Source organism: Akebia trifoliata, chromosome 8 (assembly GCF_017979445.1).
Source record: "Akebia trifoliata isolate Shusen 1 chromosome 8, ASM1797944v1, whole genome shotgun sequence".
Taxonomy (NCBI): domain Eukaryota; kingdom Viridiplantae; phylum Streptophyta; class Magnoliopsida; order Ranunculales; family Lardizabalaceae; genus Akebia; species Akebia trifoliata.
In genome coordinates, this window is record NC_141382.1 from 9344986 (window position 1) to 9362178 (window position 17193).

General features: G+C 33.5%; 2 protein-coding genes across 6 annotated transcripts; one reads left to right on the forward strand and one right to left on the reverse strand.

Moving 5' to 3' along the window:
* Window positions 1-1243: 1243 nt before the first annotated feature.
* Window positions 1244-7134, reverse strand: LOC147395968 (putative small nuclear ribonucleoprotein F). Of its 5 annotated transcripts, none has more exons than XR_015180766.1 (8): window positions 7070-7134; window positions 6953-6988; window positions 3250-3340; window positions 3108-3145; window positions 2908-2972; window positions 2017-2058; window positions 1804-1866; window positions 1244-1705 (listed from the first exon to the last, which is right to left on the reverse strand). XR_015180766.1 is itself a non-coding variant. In XM_086451309.1 (7 exons), exons 2-6 carry the CDS (start codon window positions 6956-6958, stop codon window positions 2019-2021), a joined length of 240 nt encoding a protein of 79 aa, XP_086307435.1. In that variant the 5' UTR covers window positions 6959-6988; window positions 7070-7134; the 3' UTR covers window positions 1244-1866; window positions 2017-2018. The 5 variants fall into 5 exon arrangements, 1 of the variants encoding a protein (XP_086307435.1); XR_015180769.1 differs by adding an exon at window positions 2157-2219 and having other exon boundaries at window positions 1244-1866; XR_015180768.1 differs by adding an exon at window positions 2157-2219 and having other exon boundaries at window positions 1804-2058.
* An 8303-nt stretch (window positions 7135-15437) lies between these two features.
* Window positions 15438-16991, forward strand: LOC147395969 (uncharacterized). Its single transcript, XM_086449171.1, has 3 exons — window positions 15438-15646; window positions 15741-15816; window positions 16020-16991. Exons 1-3 carry the CDS (start codon window positions 15599-15601, stop codon window positions 16754-16756), a joined length of 861 nt encoding a protein of 286 aa, XP_086305297.1. The 5' UTR covers window positions 15438-15598; the 3' UTR covers window positions 16757-16991.
* Window positions 16992-17193: the final 202 nt, after the last annotated feature.

Genomic DNA, 17193 nt, shown 5'->3' on the forward strand with positions numbered 1-17193 from the left:
AAACGGTCGGGTTAAATTAATCGGATCCAAAAATGTAATATTAAATAGATATTTTTTTATTTCTTTCCAAAATAAAGTAACTTCAACTTCAAAACCATGATCCAATGCCATAGGATATAATCTACAAAGAAGCTCCTTTTGTAATTTTGGGTCTTAAAAGGTTCAAAGATGATGAAGAGAAGCTCAATAAATTCATCAAAATGCATGTATTGAGGCTCTTGAAGGTGGACATGATTGTTGTCTCATTGAGCTTGAAAGGCAGGAAGAAGTCACTTTGGCTCTCAAGGTGCTGTTTTTATGCCTAATAAGTTCTACTTTTTGTTTTCTTGAATGATTTTATGATAAATACTCGAGATTTCTTACTTTCAAGGATAATTTAAGGTTTTCTTAAATGGTTTCAGATTTTTCAACTTGTAGTTTAATGCACCAAGTTTTGTCTAATTGTAATTCGTCCTTCGGATTGTAAGGAAAATCCACAAAATCAAGGAATATTTGCTATAGTGTACTTAAGAACATAGTGATAAAAATCTGAGTTTTTTTTTTTTTTTAATATCTCAATTAAATCATGATTTAAATAGTTATCGATTAAATCATCACAAAGTTTTTGAAAAAAAGTCATGATTAACCAAGATTTAATCGAGGATTTAAAAAAAAAAATCACATAATCATTTTTGTTTTTTCTTATCATTTTTACTTTTAAAGTTATCCAATGTTTTCCCGACTGTTTCCAAAGCTTTCTCTTGTCAAATTATTCTCAAACCGTGACTTTGTCACTGTGGTTAAGAACCATGTATAGCTAGTGTTCAAGTTCTGGTTTGTTCTGCTTGATATTCCATTTGTTTGTCAAGCTAATTTACAAATGTAATTAAAAATGAGAATTTCTATTTTCACACCAACCCTTTAAGACTCCAATTAATGGAATTATAAATGAAATACCTAGTAGCAATACAAGCATACACTAAATATCTCCTCCTTGAAAGAAGAAAAAGAATGAACATTAGAAGATTACAAATACCCAGAGAAAGATGAACAGGATGACAGAGATTACCTTTTGGGTAATTGTTAACATTCATCTCAACCCATTGTTGACCCCCCTGTTCCTCATTTTAGTGTAAAAATTGTTTGTACTCAGACTTCAACCTCAACTCGTTATCTCCTTCTAAGCAATCTTAAAATCACAAAGAAAAAGATAGGATATTTGGGAACACATAATAACATGATTTCTTAGAGAGGTCTCAAAAGGTATTTGAAATCAATCATATATCACTTTGGGGAAGAACAACAATATTTCATTGCTACAAACTTGAACTACAGTGTATAGACATGATTTTTTCCGTGACATTGGAATTGGAAACCAAACATGTCTCAACAAAAACATTTAAGTTACAAGTTTGTGTATACATTGCATTCCCAGATTAAGCTCTACGCCTGCTTCCCCATAACCACCATAATTGTTGCCATTGCCAGTACCACAAGAACAGTTCATGTGGCCGAGTCTTTCCATAGCTATTTCCCTCGATTGGATTTATATGGATGCAATGAAACAACTCTGATAGATTTTTCACCATTGCCAACACTCTTAACTTGATCGTTTGCATCAAACTCATGGCCGAGCTTCCAAATGGTTCTCCAATATCGGGATTATTTTCTGGACTTTTCTTACCTTCAATTCCTGATGTAGATTCGCCCATGTTCTTGTTCATTTCTGGAGTAGAAGTAGAACAACCACAATGCAATCAGTATTTAAGAACACAAATATGAAAAAGAGTTTATAAATAGCATAATTTTATATAACTCCATAACCTTCTCTTTCTTCATCACAGCTTCCTAGACATTTTTATCAGAGGTCAGTGAGGCAACAACATTCTACAAACAGAACAAAACCACATCATTCGGATGAGAACATGAATCACATTGGCCATCTGTAATCAGTTAACTTGATCGTTTGCATCAAACTCATGGCCGAGCTTCCAAATGGTTATCCAATATCGGGATTATTTTCTGGACTTTTCTTACCTTCAATTCCTGATGTAGATTCGCCCATGTTCTTGTTCATTTCTGGAGTAGAAGTAGAACAACCACAATGCAATCAGTATTTAAGAACACAAATATGAAAAAGAGTTTATAAATAGCATAATTTTATATAACTCCATAACCTTCTCTTTCTTCATCACAGCTTCCTAGACATTTTTATCAGAGGTCAGTGAGGCAACAACATTCTACAAACAGAACAAAACCACATCATTCGGATGAGAACATGAATCACATTGGCCATCTGTAATCAGTGAATCATTCTTTTCCATTCAATTCTATCTAGATCTAAATCTTACGTCAAGGCACGAGTCTTTGATATTTTGGAACAACTCATAATTTATGTCACTTTCAGCCTTCTTCTCTGTTTAGAACCTTCAACCAGCATTGCTAGTCTTAGTTAGACAAGCCAAAACCATCTTAATTGAATTTTTTACCTCTTCTAATAAGGCTATTACTAAATTCATCGGGTTGTTCTCACTTTTATTTCATCTTTCCTAGTCTTTCCACTCATTTATCTCGATACCATCATTCCTCCTACAGCCATTTTAGATGGGCCAACTTTCTGCGGCCTAAAGAATATTTCGTCATATTGTTACGATGTACAATTTTCGTTTTCCCTTTGGTTTAATCAAAGTACACATCAACTCCAATTAAACTGAAGGAAATTATCAGGGATACAAAATGTGGACCAATCCTTCTTTAATGGTTGCTAGTCAGAAATTTCAGGTCCATCTAGCTAATTGGAGTGAGTTCCAGCTTCTCCATCATATTATGAATCATGAATCCAATCGACACTCTATGATTTAAGTTATTCATACATTAAAGTACTTCACATACGCACACACACAAACAAACAAACAAAAAACAAAATACCTTATGAGGATCTCTCCCAGATTTCCAGTGAATTGCCCGTCAATGTATTCTTCAGTGTTGGCAAGCTGAAATGAAGAGGAGGAACCCATAATTAGAATATACAAAAATACCAAACAAATATCTGGAAAAAAAACTAATCTAAGCAAAAGGGACGCCTTAATCAATCAACGAAATGATGGAAGGGAGATGTACACAAGTACCTGTAAGTTCATGTATGAATCTACTGAAACCAGATAACCTGAAATAAGCCCCCCAAAAAAACATTAGATGTTAGCTATTATTTTCATTTAAGCATGAATAACATCAATGAAGAAATTCAAAAAAAATCATAGAAGAAAGTACCCTTGTACTCCATTCCCCACTTGAGTTTGACCATGACAGGCTTGCCAGTCAGATTGTTCAAGAAAGGCTTTGGGTTAACAGGAACAGCACTCTGCATAGACTCATTACCAATTACAGAATCAGCTTCACAAAAATTAAGAATAAATAGTAGTAAACCATTTGTAAATGATATTCCTGACAATCGATCCTGACATTGCATGGCACAGGGGCCGAGCTAGTAAGGAGGCAGTGAGAGCACTTGCCCCCACAGTATTTTGAGATACCCCTTATTTTCAACTAATTACATACCTTATTTGCCCCCACCCCCTCACCTCCCTCCAATTTTTGCCCCCCCAAATCCTCAACAAAAAATTCTCTGAAATTACCTCGACTGAGCCTTCTCTCATAGACTAATTGGAAATGACCTAAATATCCTTTTCTTCAACTTCTAACAAAAAATCTCTGAATTTCTCCCCAAAACTATTCATCTTCAAGTGTACCATTCACTATAGTTTGCCCCCACTACAAAAAATCCTAGTTCTGCCCCTGGCATGGCATGAAGTTGACAGACTTGCATGACAAAACAAAGATTCATAACCTAAAACAATCACAACTTCATGTAAATTAAAGAGATCTGGGATATGCTCGTGACATGAAAATGCTAATTTAATGAAGATAAAGCTGGGAATCTTCCCTTACACATACATGAGGAAAACCTATTGAGTTTGAGGACCAACCTCCCTAGGCTAAATTTTATATCTGGAGAATTCACTATATTTTCTGTGACCAACCAAAGAATGTACTTCATATTCCAGCAAATTGGGTATGTTGTCAAGCGGGCAGATGCATATGAACTTTTTAAAGTAAAAATACTAAGTCATCAATGCAGGGGCAGAGCTAGTAAGGAGCTGGTGAGAGCAATTGCCTCCACAGAACTTTGAGACACCCCTATATTTTTAACTAATTACATGCCCCATTTGTCCCCACTCCCTCACCTCTCTCCCCATTTGCCCCCACACCCTCATCTCCCTCCAATTTTTGCCCCCACACCCTCACCTCCCTCCATTCAAGTTCTTCAACTATACAACTAATCACAGCTTGCCCCCACAAAAAGAAAATCCTGGCTCCGCCCCTGCATCAATGTGTTATCTATTTTTAGTTTGATCAATTATTGACTTTTTTCAATGATAAATTTTGGGTGATTTGGCTATACCCCTGCATGCTATCATTAATATTTGTGATATCCTAGCCAAAAATTTAGGGTTTTCTCTAAAAAATCTATCATCTTCAAGCTCTTCAACCTCTAGGGCAAATTAATTTTAACCTATTCATCTTCAATCCATCGTCTTCAACATCTTGTAGAAATCCTTGATTTTTCTACCCTACACTCATAGCCTCATCCCAAGAATTTGGGATCGATAAAACAAATCACGTTTTTCCATTTGTTATTATGTGTTTATATTTTCTTTCACTATTTCCAAGCGTGTTATTTTCGGTATTCCTCACTCTTTTAGAACCTTCAACTTGTATATTTCTTCTGATTGGGCAGTAATCAGCTTTCATTGAACATGCTCAAACCATCTGGGTCAACTTTCTTTTAATTTATATCCTATTAGAGCTACTCCCACATTTACTCGAACACTTTCATTTATAATTTTCTCTTTCGTAGTCTTTCCATTATTTGCCACTTTCAATTCTTTCTCAGAGTTTCATTCTTGTATTCTTACAGATAGGTATTATGATGCTTTTCTCCAATCATCCAGGGCATCTTTTTAGTATTTAAGCCTCGATGATCTCCAAGTGCACAATATCAATATGAAACATGAAAACCCCTATCCTCCCGAGAATACCCAAGAACTACATCATGTATCTTTCACCACCCAAGCTGCACTTATTGCTTGCTTATGCAATGGTAACATATGTATAAAATACTAGAAGAAAAAAAAAATCACAGATGAATAAGCTGTTTCTCTCTCTTAATTCCCACTATTTTAAAAATGGGTCATTGCTTAGACTCCAACATTCAAGAATTGCAAGATCCCAATTTGAGTAGCACCTTATGAGTATCTAATTTTTGGTAATCATTATGAAGGATACCATGTAGCTCATGCTCTTGTAAAAAATAGTTATTTATTTCATGCACATTGATTGTATATGGATCAATTCCCACGCAGAAACATCCAGGAACCGTATGATAGGAATGTGAGCAGCACCCTGAGTTTGAGGATGAATAGTTTACCTTCTTCGTTGGCAAAGGCATTCTGGTCATTCCAACCATGTCACCACTAGTACTATTCAATAGCCCCCAAACAAGGGTCGATGATGTAAAATCCTCCATGACATTAAAAAAAAAAATAGAACACACGTCTCTGTAACAAGGACACTACATTCTCGAGATTTGATTTTGGGCTTGCTATTCTTTTGGTGCAAGTTGAATAAGGATTTCGAAGCTGTTTTCATTGAGGACTTTGTCTTCAAGTGGGAAGCACCTTGTTCTCTGTAACTCTGTAATGTAGTTGGATTAGTTTTGGTTGTTTGGATGTTTTCCTTCCTTTGGTTTTGTTTTTCCTTTTCTTGGTTCTCTTTGTACCTTTGGGGGGTGGAGCATCTCGGCCTCCTCTTCTTTTCTTTAAAATAAAATTGTACTTATCCAAAAACAAAAACACGGACACTAGTACATTCTCCAAGATGTGTAGTGTCACATCCATGAAAGCACATGGTCACATACCTTTCCAAACGTAACTTGTTTTATTCTTAGCCATTATCTTTGGGGCATATGATTTAATTTACATCAGTTATTCACGATACATTCTTTTTGTGCCCAAAGAAAAAAGTATTTAAAATAAAATCATATGGATGGGTCAACATATCAAGTTTGTGGTTATCAATATAATTGAAATTTACCATTGGTACTGGAATTATGTCCAAAATATATTCTAGAATGATGATTGTTTGGATCCTCATTATTAAGCTAGAAAATATAGAGAGCTACCATTGGCAACCCACTTTTACTTATTACACCCAAATTTCTAAAATTATTTCTCACTCCCCAATTAAAGATTAAAATACACTATTGAAACATTACAAAGGTTAGGCTCAAGTTATTATATCAACATTACAAAACGTTATAACACTCATTCAGACAATTTCAGCACTTGTTTACAATTAGGATTAAGGCTCATATAAAATTCTAAACGTAAAAAAAATAGAAATCTAACAAAAAAATGAGAACGCTTCTATTGGCACCTCAACTTTTACTTATTCTAAATCATTCACTTTGTTTTTTAATTGGGGTGTAATAGGTCATAGTTGGTGTGCCAATAGAAGCTCTCAAAATATATTTTAAAACCCTTTTAGGGCAAAAAAAAAATTTCCTAATTCAGTCTTCAGAAATGAAAATCCAAGCAGACCCATTATTTCTGAGACTCAAAAATAACTCTAACACAATTTTAGTCACAACGAACACTTTCTCTAAAGACCATGTTCAGGATCATCAAAAACGAATCTTCACAGATAAATCTTGAAATTTTACTTCAATAAAGAATAATCTTGAACAAAATCACTGAAAATCTAAGCAAACAAACTGAATCAGAATATGAAAAAGTTCAGAAATCCTACCTCTATAAAACTCAATTTCTTCCAAACTAATATAATAGAAAACAAATACCTAAACGATATTTCTGCAAACTATCAAAAAGAATATGAAAAAGAGAAAATAACATACCGCCATTACTGCTCGCGGAAACTCGATTGAATTTTCCTGAAACACGAAATAATGTGAGAAAATTATCAAATTTAATTTGAAAAAAAAAAAAAACACGAAGAAGAACACTGCTCTTACCTTTCCTTCTCGGCAAGAGGGTTTAGGGTTCTAAAAGGAGAGAATTTGAGCTTTGTATTTTGCTCGTAGCGATGTAAATAAGCCGGGCAGGATTCATTGGGCTAAGGTTTCAATCGGGTCGTCATGTCGGGCAGTGAGAAATGTAGGGCCCAAACTCAACCAAAAGCCCACTTAAACTGGGGTTTTGGTCCGAGTCTATTGGGTTGGGCCTAAAAGAGATACTAGGAAAAATGATCAAAACTGTGATAAAAAGAAGAAGACCGCTCTTATCTTTCCTTCTGGGCAGAGGCTTTAGGGTCATAAAAGGTGAGAGAAATTGTTCTTCGTGTTTGTTCGTAGGGATGTAAATGGATCGAGCCAAATTCTGCTACATTGGGCTCGCGTTTCAATCTATAATCGGGCCTGATGTATTGGACATTAATAGTAATCGGACCGGGCTTTGTAAGAGATGTAATAATAGGACTTTAACATGACAGAGAGACTTTAGAAAATCCTAAATGAAAATAGCTAATTTACCACAACATACACTGAAAATCGATTGATTCCCAAAATGGTGCATTATTCAAATTAATTCCGAAAATGATAGTTTACCATTTTCAGAAATAAGTTTTTTTACCAAAACGGTAAAATAAAAAATGAACAGTATTTTTACAATTTGCATACTAAAGATACCCTTATTTTTTGGTATGAAAAAGGGTATTTTCGGTATGAAATTAAATTTAAAAAAAATATATTCATTTTATTTTTTTCCATTTTGGTAAAATAAAATTTATTTTCAAAAATGGTAAATTACCATTTTTGGGAATTAATTTTAAAAGTGTACTGTTTTGGGAATTAATTGATTTTGGGGCTCCGTTTTGGTAATTTCCCCTTGAATTAAGGAGTTGAGAGCACTGGCTTCTCTGAAAAATGGTTTGAATAGAAAATGCAATCCCTACCATTGAAACTCGAGATCCAATGGTTGGGTAAAATAAATATCACAAAGATATGCCATGTACATTAAGAAAAACTATGACCGTTGGATTTCATATCTTATTTTATCAAAGATTGTGTGTTTTACATGAGTCATTATTCATTTGTCCACTAATCCTGGCCCTTAATTGGAATCATATGACAAAGTCGGGGTTCAGAAATAATTCGGCAAGAGAAAATTTCGGAAAAAGTCGATAAAGTTGGGAAAACATCGGATAAATTAAAAAGTATAAAAATATATATATATATATTAATAAGTTTAAAAAATAAAAGGAAAAGAAAGAGTATGTATTTTATATATTAAATGAAAAAATACTTAAAAATTGCTAAAAGCAAAAAATCTATGACTTTTTGAAAAATTGAGATTAAATCTCGATTAATTGTGATTTTTTGAAAAAAATCAGGATTTAATCGACAACTATTAAAATTGTGATTTAATACTGTTTTTTTTTTTTTTCAAAAAATCACAGTTTTTTTGTCACTATGATTAGAATATGCACATGTTAGCCTATAATAAGGGTTAGGACTTTGATTTGAACTCACAAAGGTAGGGTTGGGTTCAATAATTTCAAAATCCGAATAGGGCTAAGGTTTAATAATGCCCAGTCCAACCCAGTGATATATCAATATATAGTTAGTTAGTTAGTTAGTTAAATGCATGTTTTTGTGTTAAAACTTAAATAAAAATAATATATATTTTATAATTACAATTAAACTCTCAAATATAATCATCAGTTATTAAATAAACATGAATTTCAAATTTGATTAGATAAAATTCACGTTAAAAAAAAAACACTTTTTTGTAAGTATTTGTTTATTAAAAATATTGAATTGAACATTTTGGTCATTTTTATTTGGCCCGAACTTGACTCGAATTCGTTGGGATTGGGTTAGGGTTAGGGTTCAATCAACTTAGGCTCAATAGGGATATAAGGTTGGTTTAAAGTAGAGCTCGTCTCTTTAGGGTAGGGTTAGGACTCAACCAAGACACCTTGGATATGATGATATTTTTTGTAATGAGTAATGATTTTCTACTCCGCCACATGGCATACTCAAAATACTCTCCTGATGTGGCATGTGCTAGAACCATAGATCTTTTTTGCTTCAGGATACACAATTAGACATATTTATAGAGGATGTGCATGTGTATCCCAAGGTAAAAAAAATATATGGTTGTAGCACATGTCACGTCAAGAGAGTATTTTGAGTATGCCAAGTGGAGGGGCAGATTATCACGATTCTTTTGTAATTTAAAGACTAACTAAAGATTATTATTTGGCATTCAATACGTAGTGAATCAACTTTGATTATTAGAGTAATGACTTTCTAACTCCCCCCCCCCCCCCCCGTGTGACATACTCCTGATGTGGCATGTGCAAGAATCATAGATTTTTTTCCTCGGGATATACAACTACACATATTAATGGAGATGTGTATCTCGAGGCAAAAAATCTATGATTCTAAACATGCCACATCAAGATAGTATTTTGAATATGCCACATGGGGAAGTCAGATTATCATAACTCTTATTATTATTATTATTATTTTTCCCTTTTTGATTAAACTATTTATCACACCCACTATGGCTTAGCTAAGATGGTAAGGCATGATTGGGTTTACTCCCCAGGTCGTTTCTTCAAGTCCCTATATGCCTCTCCACGTAAAGTGGCTACTTACCTACTGTAACATGTGACAGGATGGAATGGTGCGTGAGACTTAGGTAAACTAACCACACCTAAGGTGGGGAAACTCCCTGGGCTACCAAAATAAATAAATATATGTATTGAGTGCTAGATGCGGACATAAATGAGTAGAATATACTTAACGTGAGCAAAACATGATGAAAAAAGGTCCATCACTATTGGTGCTAAGAAAGTATAGAAGAAGATAAGGGGATTGAGATAAGCACCATTAGATATGTACACTTATTTGGGATGAGCACTATGTGGGCATAGAGATGCATACAGGACAATTTGTATCTTCACACCAATTTTTTTTTCATTATAGTACACAAATTATATGATTAAATTAGTATCCAATAGGTAGGGATAATATATAATAAGTGCACGTAATATGGAAGATTGAGATGGGAAGATAATTCTATGGATTACCAAGGAAAAATGCACTGTAATTTGGGAAAAGTATGGTTTTCCTCCCATCTTAGTCAAATGTTTGTTGAACAACATCAATTATAATTTGATTTCTCTACGAATCACAACTACGATTTATGCGATTTATGCTTGCAACCTAAAACTAAAGAAAAGGAAACTTACATGCAAGTTTCTCGGATTCTTTTATTTATATATTTTTTTTTTCAAGAGTTGGAGAGAATGAGAGTTTAAAATCCAAATAAAGAATGTCCCTTCTAGATGAGTCATTCGGAATCAATGCACCTCAAATATCAGAGAACACTATCTCTCTCCCTCTCTTAAAATTCTTTTTCTTCAAAGAAAATCCTTTTTTTTAATGATTTTCCCCTCTTAGAATCTACCTATAGATTTCTTCTTTCTCAAAGAAATAAAATTCTAAATTCTTGGCCAAAATCTAATAACAAGACCTTAGGATTCTTCTTATTTTTCTTTTAAAGGAAAATCCTAGTATTTATCCTTATTCAACATGTTATATATAATCCTGGAATGTTTTGCAACATCATATTTGATTTAGACCATTGTTTAGTAGCAATCATGCTTCCTTGTCATTTTTGCAAAGACAATAATATCATTTTTGTATCTTATGCTTTTGCTTCTTTTTTTTGGTTATATAAATTGGTCTACTTGTTGTTGTAAAGGGGCTTTAATAAATGTTTTACTCTTCCATCAACATCAAGACGCAACCTTTCTCTTCTTTTCTTGTCTTAGGTACATTAAAAATTGACTGATGATATTATGTCCGCTAATAATGATTCTATAGTTCATTGCAACTATGGTTTTAAAACTCATCCGAGACTGAGATGTATTGCTTGAGTTAACTCGGTATCAAATCTGAACGAGGCCAACTCACAAGTCTTTTTTTTTACCGAGACTTAACTCAAACGTATCGAAAAATTCGTCCAAGATGACTTGGTATCAGGCTTGGACGAGACGAGATGCAAAACCGAGTTTTAAAACCATGATTACAACTCCATATTATGCTCTGATGACACTTGTGTTCATGCCCATCGATTTGAACTCACCATATTATTAAATCGGATGGTTTAGATCAGATCACCCCGGGCGTCTGATGTTGAGTTAATGGATGAGTTATTACTAAGATCAAAATACTTCTTGAAAACAGAACCTACTAGTTAGGCTAGCTTGCTTTAATGGATCCATTCTCCATCTCTCTCTTTTTTCTTTTTTTCTTTTTTTGAAAAGTAAAGATCAAAGAGCTTACAATCTTTGTAGAATGGCCCATTGGCATCCTCTCCTGCAATATCTTTTAATTCACTAAAGAAATCATCTTAGCTGTTAAATTCACAGGAGGGCACGTGGGCTGCACGTGATTCTTAGCTTAGAAATATTCCATCAAGCTGATTTTTGTTGTATAGGTCAACCAAGGAGTGGGTCAAAAATTTATTGGTCAATGGCTGAACGAATTTAACTCCAATGATGTGTGGTGTGACCCAAATTATAAAATCTCATTTCAAGGCAATGTTTTGATATGGAAAAAAAATATATATCAAAACGGTTTTAATCGAGACATTCAAAAGCATTTTAAAACATCCCGAGGCATTAAATGTTCATGAAATATTTCATGTTTCATTCCTCCATCGACAGAAATTGGGGTGTTCTACTGAATCATTTTGAAACAACACAAAAATTTAATCCTTAGTGTGATCAATTCATGAGATTCCTAGTGAGATAATACACTCAACTTGAAATTTATAGAAGATTCGCGATCCAGAAAGGTGTCCCGTTCCTATTGCAAAATACAGTGTATGCATGACACATGTTTATTGGAAAACAAACACATTGGACTGTGTGCTATAGAGAAAAATGGTTTGGTTAAGAGTCCAATGTGTCTTAAACTACTACCCAAACACACCACGTAGACACCGTTCCTATGCTTACACCATCCTATGTTGAGTTTAGTCTCACATCGAACACTCGTTGCCATGTCTCTCTCCTTATAAGCTCATAGGCCTCTTCACTTATTGTGTCAATTGATTTTAAGTTGGACTCTCAAATTTATCATGGATTCAGAACAAGCCTCTCTCCTCCACGTCACTCAATTCATATATCCACGTGCTTTGACCAATCAAGCCCACACGTGTGGGGATGTATTGAGTTTAGTCCCACATTGAAAACTCATTCCCTTATCTCTCTCCTTATAAGCTCCTAGCCCCTCCACTCATTGCCAATTTATTTTGAGTTGGACCCCCAAATTTATCATCCAGGATTGTGACTCTTTAAAGAACTACCATCACTTAATGGGAATTTGTATAATTTATTAATTTCTAGGTTGAGATTATAAGATATTTTGGAAGAAAAGGAAAAAAAAAAAAAAATTACCAACTTTGGCCTGTTTGTGAATCCAAAATCAAGGCATGCTCTGAAAATTCTAAACCTTAAACAAGTTCAACTCTTCTTTTTTCGAAAAAAAAACATTTTAAAACAGAATCAATTTAAATATATGATAAAGATCAAAATGGAACTTTTTATTTAATCAAATAGCACAAAATCATTCAAGAATTAATTTTGAACTAGATTAGTTCTAGGCTTGGCCCTGAAAATTTGATGTTTCCAAACAGGTAGTATTGCTAATTTGATGGAGACAATGAAAGATGCTTGAAAATGTCCTGTAAAAAGAGAGGAAGCTTTGCTTTGAAGAAGGGGAGAAGGGATTGGTGCAAAGTGTTGCCTTAATAAATCAGTTACCACAAAAAGTTGTAGATTTTGATATTTCTTCTCTCTTGACCTTCCGATCTAACGTGCAATCAAAGCAACACACCTTGAATATAAATAAAGAAACATCTCCACTAATTAGCACTCCCATCACTGTCACCAACTTTCACACACACCAAATATTCCAATATATTATTTATTAACTATAAATACATCTTAACTACTCACCTTTCTAAGTTTTTATTTTTTCTTAATGCCCTTCTTTTCTTGAAGAAAAACAAAGATGCCCTCTTTCACTTTATTCAAAAGAAATTTTATAATAATACTTACTAGATCAAAAATAAAACGGATGGATTGATCATACATGTATCACCTCGAGATAAGTATCAATAATAAAAATGTGTAAAAATAAAAAAAAATAAAGTAGAATTCACTATCAAATATCCTGTGATGGATGCAGCTTTGTAAAAGAAAAAAAAATGTAATCCACTTCAACTCAGTTCCAACGATTGTACTCGGATTTTTATTTTCCATAGAATTCAGAATATTGGAGTAGTCCAATCATTGATATAAAGAATCCCAAGGGAAAAAAACAGTTTAGATATAGGCAAATCAAATTAATATGGTAAACCACAAATAGGGTGATCAGTTGTATTACAATTCTAGAATTTTATGAAGAAATACTACACTTTATCCTTTATTTATTTATTTTTCTACTTTAGAGTGCATTTGGTAGATCCCCCATCGATGCAAAAAATTGAGGAATCAAAGCCAACGGTATTTAAAAATAAATTCAAAAACATATTTCTTAGAAATAATCACGTACATGCAAAATATGCTTTAAATCATGAATATAGCTTAGGGAAAAATGGGTTACCATTTTTTTACTTTAGGGCGCACGAACAAACATCTCGTAAGTTAGCATGACAACAAAGTCGTAATGCCAAACATACTAAAAACCTTCTAAAATCAATAATTTTTGTGGATGTATGGTATATATGGATGATATTAATATGAGATTTGGTGATTTATTATTATAGTTTAATATGAGATTTAATGATTTAATATGAGAACATTACTTAGTAGGAACAATTACACATCTCGAACCCTGGCCCAACAATTTTTTTTTTTTTTTTTTTAAATTATCGATTTATTCCCAAACTCTGACATGATAGTAATTATACTCTTCTCAACTAATTATATCATATAATATGAAATACATAGATTTGTTGTTTTAAAAGTTATGTACTAAGTTGTTGAACTAATGACATTACGACATGTGTACTGAAAAGTTACTAAAAATAAAGCACTTCAACTATTCCAAAAATTTTCTCCCGAAATTTTCTCTTAAAAGTTATGTGTACATCTCACGTCAGACTTGTGAGAATCGCAATAATACCCTGTGTCATTCCAGCATTTTCCTTATACTAAATATATAAGTCAATGATTTTTTTTCAAAAATAAAATTATATCTTATTTAAAGGTGATAAATTTTAGAAGAGATGACTAAATTTAAGTTCTAATCCATTTTTTTAGAAAAAATTGAATAACTTTATAAAACATGCATTAATTTTGATATAAAAAATATATATATATATATATATATATATATATCTTAAATCATCTATAATATAAAAAGAAATGACAATATAAATCGATTCATTATTATCCATTGGATAGAAATTAACGATTCAAATTCCTATTGGTTTGATTTCATTTTAGACCTGATTCTAATCGATTCTAATAAAAAGAGAATCGGAAATGAAATTTTCGATTCTAGTTCCAATTCGATTTCAATTAAATGGGTGGGTACCCATCGACACCCCTATCTCGGAGTACTTAAAAATCATTCTTATTAAACCTTTGGGTTCGTGTCCGTAAAATGTTGGTGAACGTTTTAGTGTACCAAATCAGAGCCTTTTTTTTTTTTTTTTTTTTTTTTCTTTTCTTTTGGATACATATCAAATGACATAAATAAAGTTCTTGGAGGCTTTTGTGTTCAATGAACCTGGACTCTTTGGTAGGAGTCCGACTTTGAATCGGACAGCCCCTTAAAAATTTGATGAAACCCTCTCCCTTATAAGACACGTGGTATTTTAATTTATTTCACGTCCCTCACTTTCCATCAAAATTTGAAATACCACCTTGAAAATGCCATGTAATCCAAAGGAGGGCTTCCTTACTTTGAATTGGCTCCCCACACAAATCCAGAATTAATCCACTTGACTAGAATGTTCCGAAACTTTCTGGAATGGATTAGTTAATATCAACCGTCCAATCAGGTCGATTTTTAGTGAATTAAGTGGAGATCTTGGATATGGTGGGTCCCACCACCATGCATGTTCATCAATACGTACACGACCACATTAACAAGACTCCAATCATGATTAACTGTTTGATTACAAGGAAAATATTTACCAAATAATTTGAGTTGCCCCCTTGAAATTTTGACCTTCAAACATTGCCTCTCTTTGACTGACCTTCAAAGTTTGACTCTCACTCTCACTCTCACTCTCACTCTCTCTCTCTACTTTCTTCTTCATAACGTCTCCTCACGCTGAGTTATTTCCACTCTCTTTCCCAACTATCTCTCTCTAACTTTTGTATCTCTTTCTCTCTCTCTCTCACTTTAGTTCATCAGTTTCATGCTTTTAAACGTGTCCGCACGCTGAGCAATCTCTTTTACCCTATTCTTCTCTACACTCTACTCTCTCTCTCTCTCTGTTCGTGTGTAATGGCAGCAAGTGCAGTTGTAGAAGCATCAGAACCTCTGAAATACCAGGTGATTTTTTATTATTTTCACACAAACCCATCTCTTCTTTTTCATCAATTTTACTTCTTTAACTGTTTCTAACCTCTTCTTCTCTGTTTTCTAGAAATGGGTCTTGAAAGTATCTATCCATTGTGAAGGTTGCAAGAGAAAAGTCAAGAAAGTTCTACAGGGCATCGATGGTATTCCTTCAATTTCACTATAAATCTCACATTTTTCTATCTGGGTTTCCTTTATATTCTCTGTTTCTTTTTCATCATTTTTTTACTTCTTTATAATCTCTGTTTCTCTACATAACATCGATGGTATCAAACAAACCCTCATTATTCCTTCAATTTCTCTTAAATATCATTGTTTCTCATCTGGGTTTTCTTTATAATCTCAGGTGTTTATACAACAACAATCGATTCCCAACAACACAAAGTCACTGTAACAGGGGACGTTGATGCGGACACTTTGATTAAAAAACTTGTTAAAACAGGCAAACGTGCTGAGCTCTGGCCAGAAAAAGATGAGAAGAAGGAGAAAAAGCAAGGAAAAGGGAAGAACAAAGATAAGAAAAAAGACTCAAAAAGCAGCGAAGAAGACAGCATTAATGGGCAGAAAAAACCAGAAGAGAACAACAAAGTTGAACAAAATTCCGATAAAAATAATGGAGGAAACAAAGATTCGAAATCTGACGGAAAGATAACGGAGGATTCACAGACAGAGAACGAGTCTCCAAATGGGGCTGGTGATCAGCAAACCGGAGGTGGTGGTGGCAAACGTGGTAAAAAGAAAGGAAAGAAAGGGCAAAATGGTAATAAAACTTCAGATGTTGTAGAAATTTCTGTTGATACGACGGCAAGCACTGGAATGACTCAAACTTGGGGCCCAATGATTCTCAGTCCCCCACGTCAGCATGTATTTCCATATCCATCTTATGGTCCACCTGTACATGTTGCAAGTTACACTACAACCTATCCTACCAATAGTTATTCTGCATCGTATAGTGATCCATCACCACCGTACATGTATACCACACATCATCGAGATTCTTATGCACCAGTGACTCGATCACAACCGTGGGATTCTATCGAGATACATAGTGATGATGATGAAAATGGGTGTTGGATTATGTGATGGGCTCATGATGAGTGATATGGAGATACATAGTATGTATTAGTTGTATTAATGTATTATGGGTGGGGGTAATTTTGTAAAATGAGCATAAAAAATAAAAATATATTATGGAAGAAATTAGGGAAATAAGATGGGTTTTGTGTTGGGGTTTTTGTATTTTGTTGCTTTTGCTTTTGTAATATTAGCCTTGTAATGCTTAGTTGTTTGTTGGATTTAAAAGAAAAACTTTTATTCATCTCTTTACTCTCTTATATGTGTTGTTCACTTCTTAGATATGTTCAAAGAGAGAATTTACAATAATACAATGTTGCATTCTCCATTAGAGTAATAAGAAGAATTTACTTAAGAGAGATTTAATTTTCTTGTAACACTCCAAATTATATGTAAACAATCATTTAATTTCAAAAGGATGGTGTGTTATAAGTAGAAGTTGGTGT

Coding starts and splice junctions, on each gene's coding strand:
- LOC147395968 (XM_086451309.1), bottom strand. Junction 3,146..3,249: donor GTGGGGAATGGAGTACAAGG/GTACTTTCTTCT, acceptor GGCTTATTTCAG/GTTATCTGGTTTCAGTAGAT. Junction 2,973..3,107: donor ATTCATACATGAACTTACAG/GTACTTGTGTAC, acceptor TCTTCATTTCAG/CTTGCCAACACTGAAGAATA.
- LOC147395969 (XM_086449171.1), top strand. CDS start 15,599: ATGGCAGCAAGTGCAGTTGTAGAAGCATCAGAACCTCTGAAATACCAG. Junction 15,647..15,740: donor CAGAACCTCTGAAATACCAG/GTGATTTTTTAT, acceptor TCTGTTTTCTAG/AAATGGGTCTTGAAAGTATC. Junction 15,817..16,019: donor AGTTCTACAGGGCATCGATG/GTATTCCTTCAA, acceptor TTATAATCTCAG/GTGTTTATACAACAACAATC.